The 27,318-nt window shown below is 36.8% G+C and overlaps 2 protein-coding genes across 3 annotated transcripts in view; both read left to right on the top strand.

Moving 5' to 3' along the window:
- The window catches only part of LOC129222660 (uncharacterized), a 516,294-nt gene extending 498,082 nt beyond the window's left edge, over nt 1-18,212 (top strand). Inside the window, exon 5 of the mRNA XM_054857189.1 lies at nt 18,189-18,212. The gene's annotated coding sequence lies outside the window, so the exon portion shown is untranslated. The remainder of the gene's footprint in view (nt 1-18,188) is intronic.
- Nucleotides 1-27,318, top strand: part of LOC129222657 (uncharacterized) — a 111,106-nt gene that overhangs the window by 49,171 nt on the left and 34,617 nt on the right. For both annotated transcript variants that reach the window (XM_054857186.1, XM_054857187.1), the window contains exons 3-4: nt 19,601-19,734; nt 21,794-21,902. In XM_054857186.1, the coding sequence (XP_054713161.1) occupies nt 19,601-19,734; nt 21,794-21,902 (243 nt within the window). The remainder of the gene's footprint in view (nt 1-19,600; nt 19,735-21,793; nt 21,903-27,318) is intronic.

The following is a 27,318-nucleotide window of genomic DNA, read 5'->3' as shown; positions in this document are numbered from 1 at the left end:
AGTCAATACAAATTTTATGAATCATAGAAATATTGCTCTCTGAAAGCGGGTTTATTCGTTAAAAACGAATCACGTTCCCATAGACTTGACATTGTACCAATCAAGTATTTCTGATTTCTTCGCTATATCAGAGCCCTAGTAAAATCAGGGGTCGTTATGAGTGAGGTAAATTGTGTCTTATATAGGGCAATTTTGAACCAAGAGGATTAGCTTTGTACTACCGTAAATGCGAGCTTCTTTGGCTCAAACGGATAAAAAGATACAACGTTCTCTGTCAACCTTCAGGGAGCAATTTTTTCAACATATTTTGACATCCCACTGGAGAGCATCCCCAAGCACTGAATTATGTATACCAAGCAGTTCTATAGCTTTTCTCAAGAAACAGCACTAGTGGTTCTGCATTACTTGTGCTAACATCTGCCTTCATAACCTCTCTAACTTCTCCATGTAGAAGCAGTTCTACATCAGCTAAGAGTTTTTTAAGTTTATATTTATGAGCACTTTTTAATACTCTATGCCGTAGTATAGTTGTACTTCTCATTTCTGTTTTAGTTTTTTTTTTTTTTAATTGACAATTACAACGTATCTCTAAACCTAAAAACTACGAACTACTTTGGCTCAGCATAAAAACTTGAAATTCCGCCAGAGAGATTTGGAAAAGTAAGGAATAGTTAAAACTAAGACTCTAAATAGGAAAAACACAAGAAAAAAAACGTGGAATCCTCGGCAACGGATAAAGAGAGAGATTGCAGACTCAATTCATCAGGGCTCAGTTACATTGCTTTCATTATGGAAGAGGAATTAAAAGTTGCAGGAGGTTTAGAAAAGGTTTACCCACCTGCACCTACTTCTTACAAATATTGTTAAATATTAGGAAACTTTACGGATTTTTATTATTGTAGAATGGAATGAGCTCAGGTTTCCAAGGATAGCTGTTCATGCGAGAGAAGGAGCGAATGTGAGAGCATGGAATGCACCGAAAAGTTTTGGAAGTGACCAAAAATTTGGAATCTTTTGTTTTAAGAATTGTGTTATCTTAATAAAATTATTCAACCTACAAAACTGATGAAAATATGACGATTCCCCACGTAATTTCTGAGACAATAACTAGGTGTGCACACATACACTGGTGTGCAAAAATAAAGGACGAAGTCGAAAAATTAGCATATCAGCTGAACGAAGAGGCAGAGCTAACAGAAAGACCAATCACGAGATTAAGTAAGGTGATGTATGGTAGCACATCTGCAGATATGCAGGCAGACGTAATGGGGGAGTGTCTGAGTAGTATAAAGCATGTTGTCGGTGTAAGATCAGTATTTCTGGCAAAGAGATTGCACGCCGTATAGCAGTTAAAATCACACCGAGTTGCTGCCTCAGCGAGAAATGGCGAATAATCAATCTGTTAGACGACATCTGGATGCTTTTACCCGAGGTCGAATCATTGGGAAGTTGGAGGAAGGCCGCAGTGTGACAAGCGTGACTGCAGAGTTCGGAATTGCTCACAGCATCGTTTCACGACTTTGGAGACAATTTCAAACTACAGGAACAGCTATCCGGGGGTTCAGTAGTGGTCGTCCACGAGGAACCACATCCGCAGATGACCGGTATATTGTCTTACAGGCTAGAAGAAACAGGCGGCAGACAGCGGGAGAATTCGCTAGACACACGACACAGGCGACTGGACGACCGATATCGCGTTTTACCGTGGCCAGAAGACTGCACGGTGGTGGTCTGTTTGCACGACGCCCTGTACGGTGTGTACCTCTAACGCCTGCCCATCGGAGAAGGCGTTCTCTGTGGTGCTGGGAACAACGGAATTGGAGAGACAATGAATGGGGACGAGTACTCTTTACAGATGAGAGCAGATTCAGTCTGAGTTGCGATTCTCATCGCATACTCATCTGGAGAGAGCGGGGAAGCCGCAATCATCCCTTGAACATCATTGAAAGGGACAGGTATTGAGGTCGCGGTGTTCTCGTTTGGGGAGGCATCTTGCTTGGTACTCGTACAGACCTTCACATCTTCGACGCAGGTTCAGTCAACGGGACCCGTTATTGTAACGAAATTCTTCTTCCATATTTGCGTCTTTTTAGAGGCGCTATGGGTCCGCAGTTCCTTTTCATGGACGACAATGCACCATGTCATCACACAGTAGTTGCCGAACAGCTCTTAGAGAGTGAGGATATTGAACGTATGGATTGGCCGGCACGATCTCCGGATCTCAATCCCATCGAGCATGTATATGATTTTCTAGGCAGACGCTTGGCAGCTCGTACCTTACCACCAGTAACGATTCGGGAGCTTCGATTGGCGCTGCAAGACGAATGGGCAGCAATGCCTCAACAACTCATTGACACCCTCATTCTCAGCATGGGCAGACGCTGTGAAACCTTCCTAGCAGTCGGGGGAGATCATATCCCCTACTAAAGACCGGATGTTTTTTACTGGACACCCATCACAGGGATGTTTCGGCCTTCAGTCGCATTGCGCTCCATGCTACTTTTTCAATAAAGCTTCTTTTTATCCCTCTGATTCCTCTTTTAGTAAGTGTTGCTTACATTACACATGTCCTTACGTATTGGTGATCTTACGGTATTAAATGTGTTGATTTGGAAAGCTTTTGTACAAAGTTATATTGAAAAAACCGTCTCGTTCTTAATTTTTGCACACCAGTGTATATGTGACTCAAACTTCACGTAAAATGCATTTTTCTTTCAAATATTTTTCTGTATGAGCACACTTCTTTCTTTGGCTCTAGTTACTTCTACAATGATTTTAAATATGGAAAAACTCTTTGGGCCTAAACGCAAAGGTAACATTGGCCCAAATAAAAAACAATAATAAAGAGTTAAAATACTTGGAAGTAAGCTGATCGCTATTCAAAAGTTAAATTAAGAGATTTCTAGATATGTAAAACAAGTTTCCACAGCTTGAAAATATGAATAGTTACAAAATTATTAAGAAAAGAATGAGAAAAGTTTCAAAATCTGGGCCAAAATAGCCCGCGTTTACGGTACTTCATTTTTAAGCGCCGAAGCAACAAGGTTGGAGATTTTAAGTTTGGCGGGTCTGTGTGACTGTTTTTGGCATCGTAGCTCCTAAATGGATGAACCGATTTTCATAATATTTTTTTTTTCATTCGAATCGAGATATGATCGAGAGGGTTCTTTGCTAGGTCTCGTCTTTGTATTACTTTAACTACCCTAGGTATTAGTTAAAACTCTCTAGCGTTTTTTCACAATTTTTGTAGTGAAAACATACTCGCACATTTAACATATTAGTGCCAGATGAAAGAACGAAATTTTCTGCGTCTGATGGAATTTAATTGAAACTGCCATGGTGTATTTATTGCAGTGGGCAGATAAACGGCACTATAAGCGGAAATGAGTTTTTGAGATATTTGATGAAACGTGCTTTGGTTCCTCCACTAAGAGTAGGGAAAGGTTTGAATTTGACTTTTTTTTTTCGTGCTTTTATATTTCAACTAGCTGCGTTGCCCGGCTTTGCCCGGTCAATTTTGAAAACAAAAATTGTGTCAAGTGACGTATATTCAACAATCAGGCATAAATAAAAGAAAAAAAAATCATCATGCTAAATTTCAACTCCAAACAATGACGACAGATATTAAAATACTTTTAAGAAATTAACATAAAATGAGAAAGATGGATTTAAAAAGCGTAACTATGGAAGCACAAAATAAAATAATTTTCAGAATTGAAAATGAGAAAGATAGAAACAATGGATTCAAAAAGCGTTACCGTGGAAACGCAAAATAAAATGGTTAAAAACTTGAATAGAGAACAGATTTTTGAGCTTCATTTAATTCGCTTGTAACTTTTTTTTCTAATGGAGATAGAGAATTAAACTTCCGACCATAGGTCGAGTTAGATCTGGAGTAAAAAAGGTAGTTCTTTTCAATGGTGTCAAAACGAAAACTGTAGGACAATTCATTCACTTTTTATTGATAAATTTAATGAAGAAAGTAGTGCCTAAATTTCAGCTAAGCCTAAACAAATTCGAGCTAAAAACGTAAATAACTCCCGCCGCAATTAAGTTAGAGCGTTGGAACAAAAAGCGTAGAACGCGGAAAATTCTTCCCTTTCCAACGATATATAATATTACTAATTGCGAGTAATTTTTAACCCCCATATTCGGGAATTTATGTGAAAATTGGGCCTAAATTGGAATAAAAAAAGAACTATTCATCGAATTTTTTTCGAACTGGTCTGCAAACCTTCTCAGGACTTAAAGGAACAAATTGTGAAAATTTCAGCGAAATCAGCCGGGTAGTTCTCGAGTTTTGCGAGTTCAAACAAACAGACGCTTTTTGGACACTTCATTTTATACTATGTAGAGATGCAAAATCTGATGCAAATGTTTTTCCTACGTCATTCATTGCATATCTTCAGTTTGTCATTTAAAAAACTAGACAAGTTCAAACGAAACTATGTATATGATGTACAGAGCATCCAAGCGGAGGTGAATGAAAGCGAATATTTTAGAAAATATACAATTGCAAATTTTACAATGGGGTTGCTTCCTTCAGTCAAAAGTAGGACTTTTTGTCACTGAAATTGATGGAATAAGCAAAAAAAAAAAAAAAGACATGGACCCAGAAAATACGTTCATTTTCCCCAACAGTTATTTTTTAATTATTTTTTTTAAATCCCCGATTTTTCAAACAAGGCTTGGTCTTGATGACGTCACAAATGATGCTCTTTGGCGCATCTTTCTATCGCGTTTCCACGTTATGATAATCAAGAAGCGAATTAAAATTGCGCTCTACGCTTGCTATCATTGCTATCAACCATATCGTTGCCAATACACGTGAGTAAAGATGCGAATTAAATATTTTGTTCTGTGAATGGCAACACTGAATGGCATTTCATCATTTGTGATGTCATTTGGCTGAAGCATAAACAATAGAAGCGACCGATTTAAGTAATTTTTTTTAAATATTAAACTTAAACAAATTATTTAAAAAATGGTCACATCCTATGTTTTTAAGCATGTTCTTTCAGAAAAAAAAATACTTTTAAAATTTTGGAAACGACCCCATTTGCTCAAAACATCGTTGATAATGCAAAAAAGATACGAGTATAAAATTCCTCCACATTCCAAAACTATCCACTGATGAGAATGATATCGAAAACACTAGTATCTCCAATGTAACTATGTAACCTTACGTTCAGTAGTTGCTTTTGAAAATACTAACGCAAACGTAAATAACTTTGTTTTGTTTTTTATTATAACTTTTAATTAATTTGTCCAAATAAGTTTTCTTGTTTCTGCTACTGTTCTACGACTCAATGTATGTCCAATATTCTTACAGCAATAGCAGTTTTAAAATGCTTTGCTGAAGGTACGAGGGTCGATACAAAAGTAAGGGTCCCATCAGTTTTATAAATATACGGCACTGGCTATTCTCATTGAAATTCACATTGTTGGAAAGAAAAATCGTTTCTCTATTTTTATACATAATCGCCATCTTTCTCTGAGCATTACTGTCGACGGTGCCTTAACTTCTCTATCGAGTCGTGTCACAGGATTCCACCGCCAACCCGCTGATGAAGCGTTTCACCTCTTTTTACTTTCTTTTACAAAAAAGGAAGTAATGTATTCGCGAAAAAATTTTCATCCAAAAATCGCCCTTATTTCCATTTTGCTCACTCCCGAATGAATGTTGAGTTCTTTTTTTCAGCCGGACCACACGTGGATAAGTGCATAAGAACGTACAGACACCCGAAATATCCATTCTGACGATCCCCGAGTTAATTACAACGAGTTTTCTCGTGACAACTGTATGCATGTATGTGTGTATGTATGTCGCATAACTCAAGAACGAAATGTCCTAGAAAGTTGAAATTTGCTATGTAGACTCCTAGTGGGGTCTAGTTGTGCACCTCCCTTTTTGGTTGCATTCGGGTCTTTTGCTCCTTTTTGGGGGGAAATCATTGTTAATTTCGACATAAACTCAGGTGGTGTTATAATTTGGCGAACACTTGGCGATATATCGCCAGTCTTTTGGTCGCCAAGTTTTTTCGCCAGCTTGGCGACAAATTTCTCGATTTTTTATAATTAATTTTTTTTTAATCTGGTTTCAATTTCGCCACAGTTGGTAATATTTAGAGAGTAAACTATTGAATCATACCAAACTGCCAATAATGAGAAAATGACATTAAATTGGAATAAAAGGAAGTCATGTGATGCACACATCAGCTCGTTTGACTTCATCGTCGCTCCTGAAACGTTGACCATCAAAGTGTTCCTAAAAGTTAGGAAACAAGTGGTAATCACTAGAATCGAGCTCCGGACTGCAATCAAGAGCGGAGTGGTTTGTTGACTGCCATGTTCCACTCTGGCGGTGGAATTCTATGACGCTCGATACAGAAGTTAAGGCACCGTCGACAATAATGCACAGAAAAAAATGGCGATTATGGTTAAAAATAGAAAAACTTTTTCCTTTCCAACGATGTATATTTCAATGAGAATAGACAGTGCTGTATATTTGTAAAATTGGATGAGAATCTTACTTTTGGATCAACCCTCGTATGTTGGGTGAAATTCATTAAAGTGTGGTTTAAGTTTGGATAATTTATTCGAGAGGTTTTTTAATACAGTAGATCCTCGTTTTACGCGGGTTTATTTTACGCGGTTTCGATTATGCGCGGTTTAAGATTTGACACCTTTATTTTATTTTTCGCGGATGAGTTTCGGTTTTACGCGGATGCAGCAATGCAAACAGATAACATTTTCCTCTCTTTCAAAATCCAAACTCCTAAAGATTACAGATTACTCGTAATAAACTGCATTTTTGCATGCTAATAACCAAACTTGGGCCCCTCGAAACATTTTATGCAATTGGTTCCAGAGCTCTTTCTAGAAGTAAAGTTATTGATCCCACACAGTTCAGAACTCACTGGAAGAAGACTTTTTAGAGCGATAAAGGAGGCCAAAACCAACGAGGATACCGACGTTGGTGACACACAACTAAAAACGTTCACATTGAAAATTTTGAGTCATTCCTAGACAATAGAAATATCTTTCTTTTGTTAATGAAGGAAGATTCTATCATGGAAATGAAGCAAGTGATCATGGATGCGTTAACGAACTGCAAAGAATTACAGAGAAAAATTCTTAATGAATGCCAAAAGACTATCATAGCCAGCTCCTCTTTATAAACAGAACACGAAATTAATTTATGTTATCTTTATACATGTTGTGCATAGAAATCGATGTAAGTACACATTAAGCTTATTATACAATTAGTCATCACTAGAATGAAGTAGTTTTTTTATCTACGGAACCTAACCTCTAATTTAACACTATTATTAAGGTCTCAATTTAGGCGGTTTCGATTTACGCGGCATTTCCGTGGAACGTAACGCCCACGTAAAACGAGGGTCCACTGTTGTAATGTTTGTGGAATGATATGTGGCACAACACTTAGCAGTTGACAAACATTGCTGTTAACCTATGCGAAAGCCAAGTTTGCTGAACATAACTGCACCAAATCAGCTTTAAAGGGATATTAAAAAAGCTTATAATTTATTTTGAGACTATTTATAAGCAACGGTGGTTGACTGATATGTAGGGCAAGTCATGATGAAGATATTTGCACAGCAGTTTTCATTTTTCTTTACAGTAGAGTCTAGAAATGGAATATGTTTATGCAGCTGAGTATGTTCTATACTTCCTCTATCACCTCGAACGAGGTTGCAACACGTGTCTACCTGCTGTTTTGTTCGCTATAAAGAACGTTTACTTAGAGAATGCTTTCTGAAACTTTTTAAAGGCATCGCCCTTTTTGAGGAAATTAAACTTTTAACATTATAAATCCAATTAAATTAGTTTTCGTTCTTATAATTTTTTGCGAACTGTCATGTCATTGAAAACATCAATTCGATGCTTATACGTAAGTTCAGTCTTAAAATTAATTGACTCAAAATTCTACGTTTCTATATTTATTTATTGTAGAGACACGAATGTTTCCATGGAAACTGTGTAGTTTCCAAAGTTGAAACATGATTTTTTACTCTATCGCTATTTGCAACTCCAATAAACTATGGAGGGCGCTGCAGCCACTGTCTAATGGCGGATGAAAAAGGTAAAACAAACAAATGCCGTAACTTATAACTTGCTTTGACGCTTAGTGAATGGCAGTAATTTTTCATCGTGTTTGTGGGAAGCTTTCTTTTCAATTCTTCTGAAATTACATTACACCACAAACTGTCTGAAGCCTGTTATTTACCCCAAAGAAATCACTTGGAATGGAATGTTTTACCTTTTTCTTTAGTATTGTTAACCACCGCAAGGTAGCGTATTCGAGCTCTGGAGTTGCGAATACAACTGCGAACGCAAACATAGAAAAAGCATTTCCCACATGTTTCCTCAAAAAAAGTTTAGCATTTTAACATTTAAAATGAAAAACCAAAAAATAACTGAAAATTGTCCAAAAATTTGAACACAAAATTATTTTTGCCCTATGAAAATAATTCTCAGTGTTTTTATGCTCCTTTGGGGTCCGAAACTGGGTCCTTTCTCACTAAAAAATTGAATTTACTGAATTTCTTTATGGAAAAAATCTTAAGTAGTTTGGGGATGTCGTTAAGACCTTCGTATGTAAAAACCGTATTACAAATTCTTTAATACAATTGTCAAGGGCAGTTAAGAATAGGTACGTCATGCTACTGTTGCCACAAAAAGAAAACAAAAAGTACAATAAACTCCTCATATTTTAAACTTTTTAAATAAAAATTTTGAGGAAGTGCAAAAATCCGAATACCGCTGCCGCAATTCAGTTGTGCTGTTATCCGTGCCAAGGCCGGGGACAAAATTAGGCAGTTGCCATTTTCTCCGTTTCGAAAGAAAGGATATTTGTGTTATGAATATTTACAGCCAAAGTTGTGCGTTCGAATGATTTACTTCGTTTCGATGCACAGAAGTGACAATATCACACTGCCATTTTTGAAGCCTGAAGTTTATTGGACTTTCCCCGAGGAGAGTATGACAATAGAATTCGGCGAAGAAATACTGCAATAGGTTCCACTTTCTTGTTGTTGGGAAATGCTTCTATTGTTTTAAGCGTTTCCTTTTGGGCTTAGTGATGCCACAAGTCAAAATTCTAGACAGACGATTTTTTGTCGGCAGAAATTTCGAAAACGATGAAACGTTCATGGTAAAATTCCGTTTTTGCATTCAATGATGGAACTCAACACCTAGAATAATTTTTCGTGAATGAACTTGGTTCGTGTTGAAATGTATTCTTTCTGAAATAAAATAAAAAAAGCCCCACGGTAAAAATAAATTAATAAAAAATAAATAAGTCCTATGGAGTAGTTTTGGGACGGAAAAAAACCTAAGCAACATTAACTTCTATAGGGAGAATTAATTTTTATCACTAGTATTTAGAGAAAGCTAATGTTTTAATTCAAGCGATGGGGGAAACCGGGGCACAGTGGGACAATTTGAAATATTTATAAATTTCGACACTGTAAGAAAACTTTTAATGTGGATCTGTAATGCAACGTAGATATAAAATCTTATTAGAGGTGAATATTTTCATCATTATTAGAAATTTGCAAAATTAACAAAAAAAAAAAAAAAGAAGGGAAAAGGAAACGCATAAAACATTGTCACTATATCTCCCTCTCTCACAAAAAAAGTCTAGGTTCTCGAGTTTGAAAGATAATCGAAAAATTGATTGGACATTGACATTGTGAAATTTATTGTTATATCAGGAGAATAAAATAGAATTTGTGTTCATAGCTAAGAGCGAATTATTATTATTATTATTATTATTTTTTTTTTTTTTTTTGTGCCCCGAACCTCTGCAACTTCGGTTTTTTATTCTTATTATTATTTACACCCTCCAACCTGTACGACTTCGTCTTTTTTTTTTTTTTGAGCAATCACGATTGCTTATTTCTTTCATTTGACCGTCCTTTATGTCCGGTTCCTTTTTCAGAATGGACCAGGGGCCTCTGCAGCACCGCCGCCCACCGGAGGACGGAGCTGCTCCTCTGGTCCTAGCCTCCACTAGCAGCACTGTCCACCGGAATCCCCTCCTCCTAGGCGGTGGCGTCCATGTCCTGCATACACACACGTCTACACACAAACAAGTCCTTACACACATACACTCACGTAACCGCCCAGGAGGAGGGGCAGGCTTGGGAGGACATGAGCCATTTCTAGAAACAATAGCGTTCAATGAGTAGAGTCCTGTCGCAACTCGTGATTGCGAAAAACATAATTCGAATTCAAAGTGTCAGAATTCAAATTAGATACACACACACACACACACACACACACACATATATATATATATATATATATATATATATATATATATACTATATACAGGGTGAGTTCGATCGAATCTGCCATACGAAAGGGGGTGATAGATGAGCCCAAGTGGAGCATAGAACCACCCATTATCGTGTCCAATCCTTAACCGTAACCGAGTTTTGGTAAATTTAAGGAAAATGAGTAAAAAAAAACAAAATTCTGAGAAAACGGCCGATTTCGGAAATTCTTGTAGGACATACAAGGAAAATAAGTACATATTTGGAAAGAGCAGACTAAATCCTACAAAATGATACCTTTCGCATTAAGATAGTCACATTTTACCGAGAGCTACAAGCTTTGAAATATTGGACACACTCAGAATTAAAATGGTGCCAACATTTTTAATCGACATTTTCAAAAACAACTGTAAGAGCTACAATCGGGCAAATCTATCAAAAACTGGCCCATTCCATTAGCTTTCAGATGATACAACAACAAATCATATTGGGCTTCATGTTCAGCTGAAATTCAGGCTTTTGTTTGAAACAGTGTAAAAATCTGCATTCGTTAAAAAAAGGAAAACCAGCGAATAGTCGCACTTTTCTGTTTTGAATTTTCTGTTTCACGATAGCACGTTGCTTTCTTTGTTTAAGAAAATGATATTTTTATATAAAAATAATAGTTTTAACAGTTTAATAAAAAGAAAAAACACACGAGATAACGATTCGTAGAAATAAAAGAAGCATTTCTTTCCCGTGCTTTTCACAAAGGGAAAATCAAGAACAAAAAATGTTACACCAACTTCAATTAGTACATTTAATAAATCTTCAAAATTTGCAATAGCTGCTGAAATTGGTCACCGCCACACCTGATACACGCTCTTGCCCTTTTGCGAACGGAAACAACCGTTGCTCTTAAAGAAATTTCATTCCTTAGTTTCCTACTGCTTCAGCAAGCCGGTCGCTCAATCCTTGCAAACTTGCTACTTCTGTTTTGTAAACTTCTTGTTTTAAGAATCCCCAAACAAAGAAGTCCACTGGCGTCAGGTCTGGGGATCTAGGGGGGCAAGGGATGGGGCCCATACAACCAATCCATTGGGGATACTGTTCAGTTAGAAATTCCTGAACGGCATTTGAAGAATGTGCAAGGGCTCCATTGTGTTGGAAAATGATTTCCGCTCTCTCCTGAAGAAGGTCAGGCAAATGATGTTCAATGAACTCTAAATATGAGCTTCCTGCATTATAAGACCTTAAAACGTATACAGACCCATCAAAAGACTTCCGATTACGATTTATGATTGTGAAAAATATCGTCTGAAAATAAAAAGCATTTGTTTAACAAAACAATTAATGATAAAAACTAAACAGAATTATTCATTTGTCATAATATTTTATGTATCGTTTGCTTCTTTCTGATATTTTGTAAATGTGTTTTGAAAATTGCTAGAATTATGATTCTTTATACAGTAAGTCAGTAGAGAGTGTGTTTTTAGTTTTTGAAAGTTTTCGTTTAAGTTTCTAAAGATAAATTGCTATATTCTTTTCTCGATTTTTGGGTATGTCTCGATTTTGTAACGAAGAGTATGCTGATATGCATTTCGTGTATGGATTTTGTGATGGTAATGCTCGCAGAGCCGAGAAAGAATACCGGCTCCGTTACCCAAATCGTTCTGCATCTAATTGATGTGTTTGCCTCTATACATCGAAAGCTCAGAGAGACAGGTTCATTTGGTACGTTGTTCGAGAGGGGCCAGGATCACCGTTCTGCCAATGTTGAGGAGTATGTGCTGGACCGAGTAGTGGAAAACCAAAGTGTGAGTTCACGCTCGATTGCTATAGAAGGTGGACTATCACAACGTAAAGTGATGAAAACATTGCACCAAAACAAGTATCACCCGTATCATTTTACTCTAGTACAAGAACTGCGCAATTCAGATTTAGAAAAGCGGGTAACATTTTGCAGATGGCTACTAGCCCGAGACACTGAAGATCACCATTTTCTAAGAAAGATATTGTGGACAGATGAGTCGTTGTTCACTAGACGGGGCATCATATATTTGCATAACTGGCATCATTATACTGAACATAATCTTTTCTTAACCCAAAACTCATCATTCCAAACTCGATTCAGCATAAATGTTTGGATTGGCGTAATAGGAGATCATTTAATTGGTCCGTATGTGTTTCGAGGTAACCTAAAAGGAAACACATATTTAGAGTTCATTGAACATCATTTGCCTGACCTTCTTGATGCTATTCCTGTTCAGGAGAGGGCAGAAATCATTTTCCAACACGATAGAGCCCCTGCACATTCTTCAAATGCCGTTCGGGAATTTCTAACTGAACAGTATCCCCAATGGATTGGTCGTATGGGCCCCATCCCTTGGCCCCCTAGATCCCCAGACCTGACGCCAGTGGACTTCTTTGTTTAGGGATTCTTAAAACAAGAAGTTTACAAAACAGAAATAGCAAGTTTGAAAGAATTGAGCGACCGGCTTGTTGAAACAATAGGGAAACTAAGGAATGAAATTTCTCTAAGAGCAACGGTTGTTTCCGTCCGCAAAAGGGGCAAGAACGTGTATCAGATGTGGCGGCGACCAATTTCAGCAGCTATTGTAAATTTTGCAGGTTTATTAAATGTACTAATCGATGTTGGTGTAACATTTTTTTGTTAGTGATTTTCCCTTTGTGAAAAGCACGGGAAAGTAATGCTTCTTTTATTTCTACGAATCGTTATCTCATGTGTTTTTTCTCTAAATTAAATGTTAAAACTATTATTTTTATATAAAAATATCATTTTCTTAAACAAAGAAAGCAACATGCTATCGTGATACAGAAAATTCAAAACAGAAAAGTGCGACTCTTTGCTGGTTTTCCTTTTTTAACGAATGAAGATTTTTACACTGTTTCAAACAAAAGTCTGACTTTCAGCTGAACTTGAAGCCCAATATGATTTGTTGTTGTATCATCTGAAAGCCAATAAAATGGGCCAGATTTTGGTAGATTTGCCCGATTGTAGCTCTTACGGTTGTTTTTGAAAATGTCGATTAAAAACGTTGGCACCATTTTAATTCTGAGTGTGTCCAATGTTTCAAAGCTTGTAGCTCTCAGTAAAATGCGACTATCTTAATGCGAAAGGTATCATTTTGTAGGATTTAGTCTGCTCTTTCCAAATATGTACTTATTTTCTTTGTAGGTCCTACAGGAATTTCAGAAATCAGTCGTTTTCTCAGAATTTTGTTTTTTTACTCATTTTCCTTAAATTTACCAAAACTCGGTTACGGTTAAGGATTGGACACGATAATGGGTGGTTCTATGCTCCGCTTGGGCTCTTCTATCACCCCCTTTCGTATGGCAGATTCGATCGAACTCACCCTGTATATATATTTGCGACCTCGTGCCTGTGCGACCTTTGAGAGTCAAGGTTGGCGCCCTCTTGGGGGGCCCAGTCCGTCCCTGAACTTCATGCATTTGTCACTATAACGGAAGGGTCTCAGTAATGGGAGGTTGCTCCAAAGACCGTTGACTGTCTGAAGACAAATTCTTTAAAAATGAATTTTTAAAACGGTTGCTTGTGATTTCTGAAAGCTTTTAACGTGGGGAGATGTCTCATTTCCAGCAGTGAGGTCTTCAATTCGTTACACTTTTGTGCAATAACTTCATATTTCTAAAAAACTCGATAGCAAATCGATTCTATCTTTGCACTAGCAGCCTTCCACTAGAAATGAAATGTCGCAATTCGGAAAAATGTTGTTTTCAACAAAGCCACCCGCCTCTTGAATTTCTCTATTTTTCCATTTGATTAACGCAGCATTTTTCGCCCATTCTAGTCTGCTAAATATCAAAACGCAGATCGCTCAGTTTTCCAGGTTAAGTGACAAACAACCCTCACCACAAAACCGCTGGCGTGCGTTCCTATTTCCATCCGGAAATTCGGAAGGGTGGCTCAGGGGCGCCGCGAGCGGCTATTGTGCGAACCAACAGGTAGTAAAGAGGACGCGGCAGGCCTTCACGCTTCGCTTGACACAAGGACAAACAGACATTAAGAGCCTCTCAAAACGGTGATTTTATTCTTTTTTCTTTCCGTTGATGTCCGTAGCTTTTCGGATGGATCAGCGAAATTTTTATCTTTTGTGGAAACATCAAATAGGAGGTAATTTGTGCATTGAAAGACGAACGACAAGTAGCCATTCTTTCACACGGTGGAGGGTTTTCTGCGAAAACAAAGTGAAAAAAAATGGGATCAGGGTTTGACTGGTTCGTAAAATGCTAGTCTACGAATGATGCAGGGTATTGTTTACCCGTTTAGGTTGATTTGTAAATGCATTTGGTTTGATTGTTCTCGAACGTAGCGTATCTAATGTTCTTTTTATTGCATTTACAGAGTGCGTAATTTGAGGTTAAGAATGAAAGTAATGTTGGTTGCTCTCCTGCTTTTACAGAGGCGGGTTAAATTCATTGGTGCAGCCAGAATTTTCTTCTTGGAATTAAAGGATGTTTCTCATAATAATGTTTATAAGTTACGTAAATGCTTGGTGAGCATATGGTTTGACGTCAAGGGTTCTGATCATACCCTTGGCACGACACTCTCTCCTTCTTATTAATCGGAGGTCATCTCTTGGCTGTGCCCTAGCTCAATTTGATCACTGTGATAAATACGTTTGCAAGGTGCCATACCTTTGCAAGAAATGCAAAATTAAAAGAAAAATATTTGATTCTTCAGCTAAGGGGAGCACCGTTTTATCTAGGCCTTATTTTTATCTTTACTTATAATAAAACTGAACGTCTAGATGTCTGGATCTCTGTGACGCGCATAGCTCCTAGATCGTTCAGTCGATTTTCATGAAATTTAGCACAAAATTAGTTTGTAGCATGGGGGTGTGCACCTCGGAGCGATTTTTCAAAAATTCGATTTTGTTATTTTTCTCTTCCAATTTTAAAAAAAATTTGCCGAGCAAATTATCATAATATGGACGAGTAAATTACCATAACATGGGCGAGCAAATTAACATAGAAATTGTCGAGAAATTCATCGTCCATTGTTTGTAAATATACAGGCGAACCAAATGACCTGTTAACTTTTCTATTACGGGCAAAGCCGTGCGGGTACCACTAGTTAGTAATAAAAGACGTAGGAACTTTGATGATCGTTGCATCGCCAAATTTGACGATATTCTAGGCAGTAGTAAATCGTAAATGTGAGCAAACAAAGCTATGATGCACAAACTCGAAAAATATCGTGCTAACATATATTGTTTAGTTTTACATGGAATATGGAATCTATTTATCAATGAGAAACTGTTGTGAGTTTCGAGAAAAAAACGGCTTGTTTACGATGAGAAACAGTTGAGCTCCGCCGCTCTAAATGTAACAGTTGCTTGTTTTCAAACCTATTTTCTGAATAGAAGCAGGAGTTGATTTTTTTAATTGTAAAGAGTTTTGGACTTCGAGATACAAGCGAAGCAAGAGTTGCTTGTTCTTGTTTTCGACGAGAAACAATTGTCAGCTTCAGAACACAAACCAGTAGTTGCTTGTTTTCAATGAGCAACAGTTGTGTGACGCAATCAAGAGTTGCTTGTTTCTAGTAAGTCAGAATCGTGAGCTTCGGGGCACAGACAAACAGCAGTTACTTGTCAATGGGAAGCAGTTGTGAGCATTTGGAACAAAAGTAGGAGTTGATTTTTTAATTTGGAGAGAGTTATGGGCTTCGCGACACAAGCAAGAGTTGCTTGTTCTTGTTTTCGATGAGAAACAGTTGTCAGCTTCAGAACAGAAACAGCAGTTGTTTGTTTTCAATGAGCAACGGTTGTGTGACACAATCAAGAGTTGCTTGTTTCTAGTAAGTCAGAATCGTGAGCTTCGGAACACAGACAAACAGCAGTTACTTGTCAATGGGAAGCAGTTGTGAGCATTTGGAACAAAAGTAGGAGTTGATTTTTTAATTTGGAGAGAGTTATGGGCTTCGCGACACAAGCAAGAGTTGCTTGTTCTTGTTTTCGATGAGAAACAGTTGTCAGCTTCAGAACAGAAACAGCAGTTGTTTGTTTTCAATGAGCAACGGTTGTGTGACACAATCAAGAGTTGCTTGTTTCTAGTAAGTCAGAATCGTGAGCTTCGGAACACAGACAAACAACAGTTGCTTGTTATCAATGGGAAGCAGTTGTGAGCATTTGGGACAAAAGTAGGAGTTGATTTTTCAAATTGGAGAGAGTTATGGCTTCGAGACACAAGCAAGAGTTGCTTGTTCTTGTTTTCGATGAGAAACAGTTGTCAGCTTCAGAACAGAAACAGCAGTTGTTTGTTTTCAATGAGCAACAGTTGTGTGACACAATCAAGAGTTGCTTGTTTCTAGTAAGTCAAAATCGTGAGCTTCGGGACACAGACAAACAGCAGTTACTTGTTATCAATGGGAAGCAGTTGTGAGCATTTGGGACAAAAGTAGGATTTACTCGTCTCTAACGTTTTCAACTGAGTCATGCACATTCAGTTTTTATTATAAAGAACTGTGAAATAATTGCAGTAAAAATCAATATTTTTAATGCCTCCCAATCGTCTAGAAACCCAAAGTCATCGAAACGAAACCATAAGTCAATTATTTTAAAGAATTTTATGTGCTGAAATCAGAGAATAAATGTATCTCAGAGAGAACATATGATGTATGATACGAGTATTCACTTTTTCCTTCTATACTCGAAATTTATCAGCAAAATTAGAATCAAAACCAAACATGAAGATGAAAATGGTCCATTTTCTGTTCAAGGGGGAGGGACATGAATGTCAAACGACCCATGATGTTTATTGTTTTGCCAATTTCCGCTTTAGATAAATCTTTTACCTTTCAGATAACGCCATTTTTGGAGAAAATTTTGTGGCACGATGCCAAAAGTAATTGATCAAAGAATTCCTACAAAACTGGGAAAAACAAGGGGCATTTTGCGTGACACATCATTTCCTTTTATTAAGAGAAAACTGATGTGCTTTTAGGTTTGACTATTACTGATGCTTTGTTTTCTAAAACGCTGAATTGACCAAATGGAATTCGGATTACTGCTGCAAGATATGAATAGGGTATGCTTTGATGGGGACATATAGAGATAACTATTTTAAAATAATTTTTTTTTATTATTAAATTGTATTTATGAAATCAATGTAAGACTTAAGAATCTAAGAGAATCATAGACAGTATAAATATAGTAAAAGAAGTTGTTAGAATATTCAAAGGTCAAAGTGGAAATTTTATGAAATTATTTGTAGGTAGCACATACGAATCAATTCAATATAAAAGAATTACCTAGTAGGAAAGGGTTGGCGTTAAAGAAACAATGAAACCGATCCAAAGAGTAAGAGACAGTGAACCGATCTTGGCCAATACGATCAATTGAGGCAGTGAGAAGCAAAAGGATGTAAGTGGACATTTTCAAGTTTTGAGTACAACGACTATAAAGATAACGTCCTAGGTAGGCTTACATTAATTGTTTTTTCCAAATCATGCTGTACAGCAAGCACCTACCAGGTATACTAAAACTATCCCCAAGACAGAGGAACAGTGGCGTAGCGAGAAAAAATCCTTCAGGGGGGGGGGGGTAATTTTTTCTGAAGTTTAAAGTAAAGATATGCCCTCGAGTTTACACACACACACACACATATATATTACTTTTTTTGAATTAAACAACAAAGGACATTATAAACGAATTTTCTTCTTTGAAAATACCTTGATCAATACTGCTGTCATAAGAAAGAATGCCCTCATCACACGAAATCTTCTCTTTTTCAGTGCTCCTTCCATTGCGTTCCTGAAAAGGGTTCGCAAAAAAAAAAAAAAAAAAAAAAAAAAAATGGGGGCTCATGGGAGGGGTTCTAACCCCCCTATCCCCCTACCCTCCTGGCTACGCCACTGCAGAGGAAAGGTTCCCCTACTATTTGTACTGATTATCTCCAAATGTTTAATTTTGCCACTTGCATCCCTTTGCTTCTCACTGCCTCAATTATATTTTTAGGAATGTAAAGCTTTTTTTTTTTCTTGAGTTAAGAAATGCTAAATATTACTGACTAAGTTATTAATAGAACTAACTTCTGCAGCATCATTTGTTGAAAATAGAAAAATATTCTAGATTTTTTTTTTTTTTTTTTTGTCTTTGTCTTAATTCTTTCGAAATTATTCTGGAAATCATGTAGATATGCTTGAAAGGATACTGTTCGAAATTCGGAGGTTTCAAGGTATATTTGCAAACACAACATTTTTTCTTGCGTTTGATCTATTTTTCAAAATTAAGAATGTTTCTTAAAGACTGAAGACTAGTGTTGCTGCTAATAGAACAGTGTTTTCCCGCCTAACGCCAAGCATATTTTTATTAGCAACTTTTTCCAAACACTAAAAGAACAACAAGTAGAAAAACCAAGCAGTTACTCAAATATTTTGGCAAAAACTATTTAAAATTTCAATTCTCACAGATTGTTCATACTAAAAGAATTATTTTCGCGTTTCAATGTTCTAAAATTAATAATAATAACAATTGTGTCCTGTCAATTCTTAAATGTTTTTCTTAAATCAAAACTCACTGAAAATGTGCTGTAAACTACTATTTCCACTAAAGTGGAATGTGAATTGCATTTTAATATTTAATGTATTCAAATAAGTAGTTTATGATCTCAAAAACTTAGGCAAAGTAGACAGCAAAAACAGAAAACGAACTGCACAGAATTTTTCTTGGAACGAAAACGATCGTTTTCAAAATATTTTCTTAGCTTTTAGAAGAAAATGAAACTGTTCAAGTTTTTTTTTTTTTTTTTTTTGAGCAATCACGATTGCTTATTGCTTGCATTCGACTGTTTTGATGTGCTATCATTTTATTTTCCCACATGTACCCTCCGCAGCACCACCGTCGGCCGGCCGCCTCACGATGCTGCTCGTCTAGCTCGGACGCAACCGTCTCCAGGTTGCGTCCATATCCTACACACACGCATACATACACAAACCTACACACACACATACGCACACACATGCACGCACACACCTACACATACACACAACTACCCAACATAAACATACTCCCCCCCCCACACACACATGCCTAAACACACATACACATACCCCCACACACAAACAAACAAACACGTACGCCTACATACACACACACTCGTGATTGCGAAAAACATAATTTGAATTCAAGATGTCAAAATTCAAATTATTATTATTATTATTTTTAATTATTCATACCTAAAGTAATACGCACCTAAACTTAACTAACCGTTAACTCACCTAAATTAGAACTATCTGCTTCAAAAGTGGTAATTTCTATTTTCTTATTTTTCAGGAACGTAAGGGACGATTTTAACTGCCTTCTGCGAGAGACGAGGTGCCTGACAACAGAAACTGAACGCAACAGAAACGGGGACACCTTAAGGAACGCACTAAAATACATCAGAGATGGATGCGACAGTCAAGGAGGTACTGTGGAACCAGAGTGTAGAATGAAATGCAATATACCGACATCTCGGTTGTATCCCGAGACTGCAGTTTCGTCTTTGTTGTGGATTCATCAGTTTGGAATAGAAAATAACCAAACTGGTTGTTAATGTCAACTGATTGAAACTGAAAATGCCAACAAACGGGTAGCTAAAGTTAATCTAGCATACGAGCGAGATTCTTCTTAGCCCTGGTGCCGTGGCTTAAGGGCTGTAATTTACTGCTTAATACTCAAGCTTTGCGTTTAATTCTCAAGTCCAACTACACTATTGTTGCGAACTCTCACTGGTGTGCTATTTTAGCTACCAATTTGTTGGCACTTTGAGCTTCAACGAGATGACGTCCGCCTCCAGCTCGATTTTTTACCGTACCAGACTGATGAGTCAACAACAAGGATGAAGGTGCAGCCTCTGGGTGTCGTAACACTTTTTTTTTTTGCATGTAGTTCTTTCTGCCTTAACTTGGGCTTAAGAGCGTTAATTTTCTGCCAAAATCGAGTACAGAATACTTACGTATTATTTTGTATATACGTATTATATCACGAACCATTTAAAAACACTTATGGGTAATGATATTTTTTAGTAAAATTTTAAAAGTCGCTAAACTTGCTCTCGCCATTTTATGAAATTTTCTGTAATAAGCGTTTTTAATGTGTTTTCAAAAGTCATTAAAAAAGATTAAAACTGACATTAAACTGTAAAAAAAAAAATTCTTGAACTTAAAAAACAAACCGCTAAATGAGATTAAAACTTCTATTAGTGAACGTTTTTGGAGAGATTTCACGCATTTGCCAAACTTGTGCAGTTTATCTGGAAACACTCTTTTTGTGTAGGAATTTTCGACATTATGTAATGGTCACCTAAAATGTTTCAGTATTTGGCTTCAATTTGAAACAAGAATTTCGTTTTTATATAAACGGTCGATTAACATAGTCACATTATCGCACGAACACATGAGAAACTAGCCCAGAGTCTCCAAATTTAGGGGGTAGCTAGAAGCTTCAAAGTAAGAGTATTTCTCATGTCGATAGATCACTAGTGCGGCCAGAAATACCTTCTGGAGGGGTTTTTTTTAAATCAAAAATACCTTCTGGAGGTAGGTTTTTAATCAAAAATACTTTCTGGAGTTTTTTTGATCAAAAATACCTTTTGGAAGGGGTTTTTGATGAAAAATTCCTTCTGAAGGTTTTTATTTATTTATTTATTTATTTTTTTTTTTGATCAAAAACACCTTCTGAAGGAGATTGTTTGATCAAAACAGCCCTTTCATATGCATAAACTACTGTATTAGAATTTGCATTTATGTTCAAACCAATGGCTCTGGGGGGGGGGGGGGTCACTCCCCTTCCTCTTCGCTGCGCCACTGCGATAGATCTGTATATTTAATTGGTATTAGTGTCATAATTTTTACCCGGCGAAACGATTTTTATCATTTTTATGACACACAGTCATCGTACAGAGCATTTCTTTTGAAACAATTTCAACTTTTTTCAAGAATTTAAATCTTGGTAATTTGGATCGAAGGGGACAAAGTTATGACAACGCTAATAACGTGGCTGGTAGATATTCGGACTTGCAAACTTCTTCAAAAGCTGTGCATCCGAATCCACGTGAAAGTTACGAATCATGTGCGCCTCATTCTTTGAATTTAGTTGGATAAAAAAAGGCAAAAGTATATTTGTGCGTGTTTTGAAAATTTTCAGAAGCAGTTTCATTAAATATGGGATGTACATATAAATCTCGTTTTATCTGCCATGTTTATATAATCAAGGTGTAAGTAGCAGATCGGGAGTGACAAATTTTATAGTGTGTCGCTGAACGTTTGCTTTGCGAAATTTACTTCAAGTGTCAAAATTTCAAAAAGCGTATAGATTTTTCGAAGGACGATAATAAACGTGAATTGTATTGTGTTAAATAAAATTAACGATGGACTTTTGAAAAGTTTGGTGTTCAGTTCTTTAATATAAAAAGAAGACTTGTAATAATAAAAATTGAATCAAATCAGTTAATTTTTTTTTTTCATTATTTAATCTTTTCATCAGGAACATGGAGAGATAACCCTTGTTTCGTCGGCGAGGGCATGAAAAATTGTGAAAGCAACTATCCACTAGGAGGAGCCCAGTTTTCTTCATATAACTCAGAGGCATGCAGGTAAGCATTCGTTTTTCTTAGCACAATAGTGCCTCAATGTGGAAGAGCAATGTTGTGACGCTCAAAATTGCGAAATACAGTCACATGGGCACTTTGATCTGACTTGGAGTGTCTCAGTGTGGAAGAGCAATGTTGTGACGCTCAAATCTGCAAAATACAGTCATAGTTTTATTTTGAGGTTACTAAGAATCCATTTTATAAGGTAAAAACATTTTGAACTTTGGAACGTCAAAATCTTATTGAAGTCCCATAGCTGCAAGGTTGAGAAAACTTTTATTAAGAACACAAAACCAAAAAATTTTCCTGCCACAAGAAACATTTTTAAAATGTCAATAAAAATAAATCTTTACTAATAATAAAGCTGAAAGTCTCTCTGTCTGGATGTCTGTGACGCGCATAGCGCCTAGACCGTTCGGCCGATTTTCATGAAATTTGGCACAAAGTTAGTTTGTAGCATGGGGGTGTGCACCTAGAAGCGATTTTTCGAAAATTCGATGTGGTTCTTTTTTTATTCCAATTTTAAGAAAAAAACTATCATAAATTACGAAATTATCATAACGTGGAACCGTAACATGGGCACAAGCCAATTGGCGAGATACGAAATTATCATAACGTGGAACTGTAACGTCGTTACAAGCCAATTGGCGAGAAAATTCACCATACATTATTTGTAAATATACAGGCAAACCAAAAGACCTTTAATTTTTCTATTACGGGCGAAGCCGTGCGGGTGCCACTAGTTATAAATAAAAAAAGAATATTATTTCTACTTAAAACTGATTATACGGTGATTTATGGTAATTTCAAAAGCTTGAAACAGAGCGACATAGGGAGACTCATCGCGGCGCATATTACTTTGCAATCGATAGTACAGGGTGTTTGAAAACTTGCGCACATCAACCTTTGTGGTTGAGTTTAAAAACAGGTGAATTATGTAAACAAACAGAATGAAGGACAATCAAAGGTCGTAGGATTGTTTATTGGGAAGTGTCAGACACGGTCAAGTCACAGTAAATGTTTAAAGTTATGTCCGTTTTTCAAGACAAACAATCGAACTTTTTGTTACCAGATTTGTCGACACTTTACGAAGTTCGTGAGGAGATCATGTCCGCTATTGCATGAAGGATGCTTACTCCTAAGTTCAACAGGCGTATGGAGATTATTGTTGTAGGCTTTTCGGTGGACTTTTTTGTACAGCGGTCTCCACATCAACCACTTTTGTATTCCCTATGTATGCCCAATTTTATCATTTTTGCTTGCCTTAAATTGGAATGAAAAGAGAACGGATTTAATATATGAGGAAAATGCTTTGAGGTGTATCAAGATGTGAACCAATGTACCTGCAACAAAAACTTCACAATTATGGCCATGTTCATCTGGCCAGGTTGGAAACCAACATATACACACACTACACTATTTATTTTCATAGATGAAATCAAATCAGGAAAGCACACAATGGGCGCATTACGAACCAGCACAACTTAACGTTTAAAATTTCACTTCAAACAATCATACGACACGAGTTCTTATGTACATTTCTAAGATTTCTCGACACGTGTGCAAATTCTGTTCTGTTGCGCAGACAGGTTGGTTTTCTTCCATTGACTCTACTCTAGCAGAAAAACAACTTTTACAGATTTTCTCTTTTCCCTCTCACTTTTTTTTTTTTTTTTTTTTGGAGCTCTTACTAACTTGGCAACGAAATTGCTTTCCTGATTCGCGACTTAACAAGACCGCAATGCCTGCAGAAAGGAAAGAAAAGCTGTAGAAAAATAAGAACCCAACTGCTTCCCAGTCTCCAACCGATTCTATGTCACAGAACCGTTGCACTACACGTGTTATCGTTGATGCTTTTGGTGCTGTTTCTTCTGGATATTTATGCTGAAATATTTTCATCATACTGCAATCAGATTTCGTATCGAAATAGTGTTCCACAATGGCAATGGGGTTGTTTCCAAAATTAAAAAAAAAAAATTCTGAAAGAGCATGCCTAAAAACATAGGATCTGACCATTTTTTAAATAATTTGTTTTAAGTTTAATGTTAAAAAAAATGCTTTAATCAGAGTGTTTTCATTGTTTACGCTTCTGCCGATGGCATCACGAAGAGCGCAAAAAGTAGAGCGCAGTATTTCATTCGCTTCTTGATTATCATAACGTGGAAACGCGGTAGAAAGATGCGGCAAAATGCATCATTTGTGACGTCATAAAGACCACGCCTTGTTTGAAAAATCGGGCACTTAAAAAATTAATTAAAAAATGACTGTTGGGAAGATGAAAGTATTTTCTGGATCCATGTTATTTTTTTTTTGAGCAATCACGATTGCTTATTGTTCTCACTTGACTGTTTTGATGTCCTTTGATTTTATTTTTCCCCCGTAATTCTCTGCAGCATCACCGTCGACCGGGTCCTCACGATGCTGCTCCTATAGCGAAAGCCGTCTCCAGTTTGCTTCCATGTCCTACACACACGCGCATACATACACAACTACACACACACAAGCACACACAAACACATACACACACATACACCTACACACACACAACTACTCACACATTCATGCCTGCACACAGACACAAACACATATGCCTACACACACATACACATACCCCCCCCCCCCCCCAAAAAAAAAACACACACACACACATTCATATACACAACTACCCACACACTTATGCCAGCACACAGACACAAACACACATGCCTAGACACACATAAACATACCCCTACACACAAACACACATAACCTCCACACATAAACACACGCCTACATACATACACTCATGATTGCAAAAAACATAATTTGAATTCAAGATGTCAAAATTCAAATTAATTTTTTTTTGCTTATTCAATCAATTTCAGTGATGAAAGTAGTACTTTTGACTGAAGGAAACAATTAATCCCATTCTTTGTTCTTGGGAAACACCATACATTCGCCGTTGAGATCGACTGATGACCACTGACAATCTTTTTGGAAACCATCCCCAGCTGCATTCACAACTTCTTATGATGGAGCCTGTGCTTCTATATAGTGACAGAAATCTCAACCATCCCATTTGGTTTTAACGCAACAAGAATTACCATGTGGATGTGAGCGAGTTTTGAAACACCCTGTATATTACTCGGTTGAGAAAAATCCGAGAAGCAACATAAAGCAAAAATGTCTAACAAATCACAAAAAGTATTTATTTAAATTTCAATTATTATAAAAATTTTGAAATTCCTTTCAAAATTTTTACATGAAATAAATAATGTTATCTATTTGTATGTCCCCCCCCCTCCAAAAAAAAGGAATAAATAGGAACTACTTATAGAAACATGCTATATTGGCATTAAAAAATAAATAAATAAATAACTTCAGTTTACTTTATCATAATACTTTGATCAAATACTATTTCCTATTCTTGTTCTACAGCTTTTCTTTATTTTCTGAAGGCATTGCTATCTTGTTAAGTCGCGAATTAGGCAAGCAATTTCGTTGCTAAGTTTGTTAGTAAGAACTCCAAAAAAAAAAGAAAAAGAGAGAGAAAAGAAAATCTGTAAAGGTTGTTTTTCTGCCAGCGTAGAGTCAATGGAAGAAAACCAACCTGTCTGCGCTACAGAAGAGAATTTCCACATGTGTTGACAAATCATAGAAATGTACATAAGAACTCAGGATAGTAGTCGTAATGATTGTTGTGGTGAAATTTTAAATTTTAAGTTGTGCTGGTTCGTAATACGCCTTGTGCACTTTCCTGATTTGGTTTTATCTATGAAAATGAATTGATAGTGTTTGTGTGTGTATGTTGGTTTCCGACCTGGCCAGATGAACATGGCCATAATTGCGAAGTTTTGTTGCAGGTACCTTGGTTCAGATCTTGATACACATCAAAGCATTTTCCTCATATATTCAAATCTATTTTTTTTCTCATTCCAATTTAATATGAGGCAAGCAAAAATTATAAAATTAGGCATACATAACCGAAGAAATGTCACCCATTTTCCAATTTTTGCAGCATATTAATGCTTCGGCTTGCTTAGCTCTTCAACATTAACGTTGTTATTTGTTCCTTCTTGTGATTTACATATTGAATTTAAAGCCCAAGCAAAACTGGGAGCAACTGCTAGTTTTTAATGTTTGCAAGTCATTTTTCGCAATTTTTTCAACATAGTTGCAGGGGGGGGGGAGAAAAAAGAATTTGAATGTTTCAACATTAGATACCCCCCTTTTTGGATAAATTGTGTGATGATCTATTTATTTAATTTATTTATTCATTTTATTATTATTACTTTTTTTTTTGGCATTGTGTCCAACTGGGTATGAAAAATTTTATTTTATGGTTTTTGTTAGCGGATGAAATCAAGTCTCCTTTTATTCTAGCACGTTTCCTTTTGTTTCAGACATTATGGAGTAAACATTTTCAGCTATTTCTACCTGAGGTTTATGTAGGTAGATAGTCGCAATATACACAGTCAGTTTAGAAGCTTAAAAAGGCTCGATTTGTCGCCCGTAAGATCGCATGCGACCAGCTCAATCCTCCAAATGTAATCTAAAATCATTTAAGAAGAAAAATCACAAAAGAAATTAAATTACGCACCTTATTTGAAACTATCGCGCGGTACCCGCACGGCTTTACCCGTAGTAGAAAATTAAAAGGTCATTTGGTTAGCCTGTATATTTACAAATAATGGATGATGCATTTCTCGCCAATTTACTATGTTAATTTGCCCGTCCACGTTATGATAATTTGGTCGGTAAAATGTTCTTTCTTAAAATGGGAATAGAAAAAGAGCAAAATCGAATTTTCAAAAAATCGCTTCGAGGTGCACACTCCCATGCTACAAAACTAATTCTGTGCCGAATTTCATGAAAATCGGCCGAACGGTCTAGGCGCTGTTATTTCGGAAACCAGTTATTTCTATTTCGGATGTAACTCACTGCGGTAACTTAACACCCAAGCTTTGCCTACAACTCACGATTTGGACCGCATCATGGTTGCGGACTCTCGTTGGTGAGCTACATTTACTTTAGCTACCAATTTGTTGTCGCTCTCAGCTTCAGTTAAATGACTTTTGCCTCCAACTCGGTTATTCATTATTCAAGACTGATGAGCCTGTAAGAAGCAAGGTCTTTGGATGGGGTGACCGGATTGTCGGTATTGTCCGTTTTTCACGAGAAGGCGCTTCGCCACGCGCCCTCGAACGCAGAGTTCCATTTTACGCGGGGGTGATCGGTACGCAATCCACGCGCTCCTAGAGGAGACAACCAGGCAGATTTAACTTGGGCGTGCATTTCAATATGCAAAAAAGTCTTGATGTCCTTTACATCACTTGCTTCGCTTGTCTGTTGTCATTTTAGTTATTCTTACATGTTAAAAACTGCTGCTTTTACAACAAAATGCTATGATTCGAATGTACCTTCTGCCGAAAACAGCGAA

This window comes from Uloborus diversus, chromosome 5 (assembly GCF_026930045.1).
Source record: "Uloborus diversus isolate 005 chromosome 5, Udiv.v.3.1, whole genome shotgun sequence".
NCBI lineage: Eukaryota > Metazoa > Arthropoda > Arachnida > Araneae > Uloboridae > Uloborus > Uloborus diversus.
The sequence above is the reverse complement of the archived record's forward strand: the minus strand, read 5'-3'. Positions and strand labels throughout refer to the sequence as shown.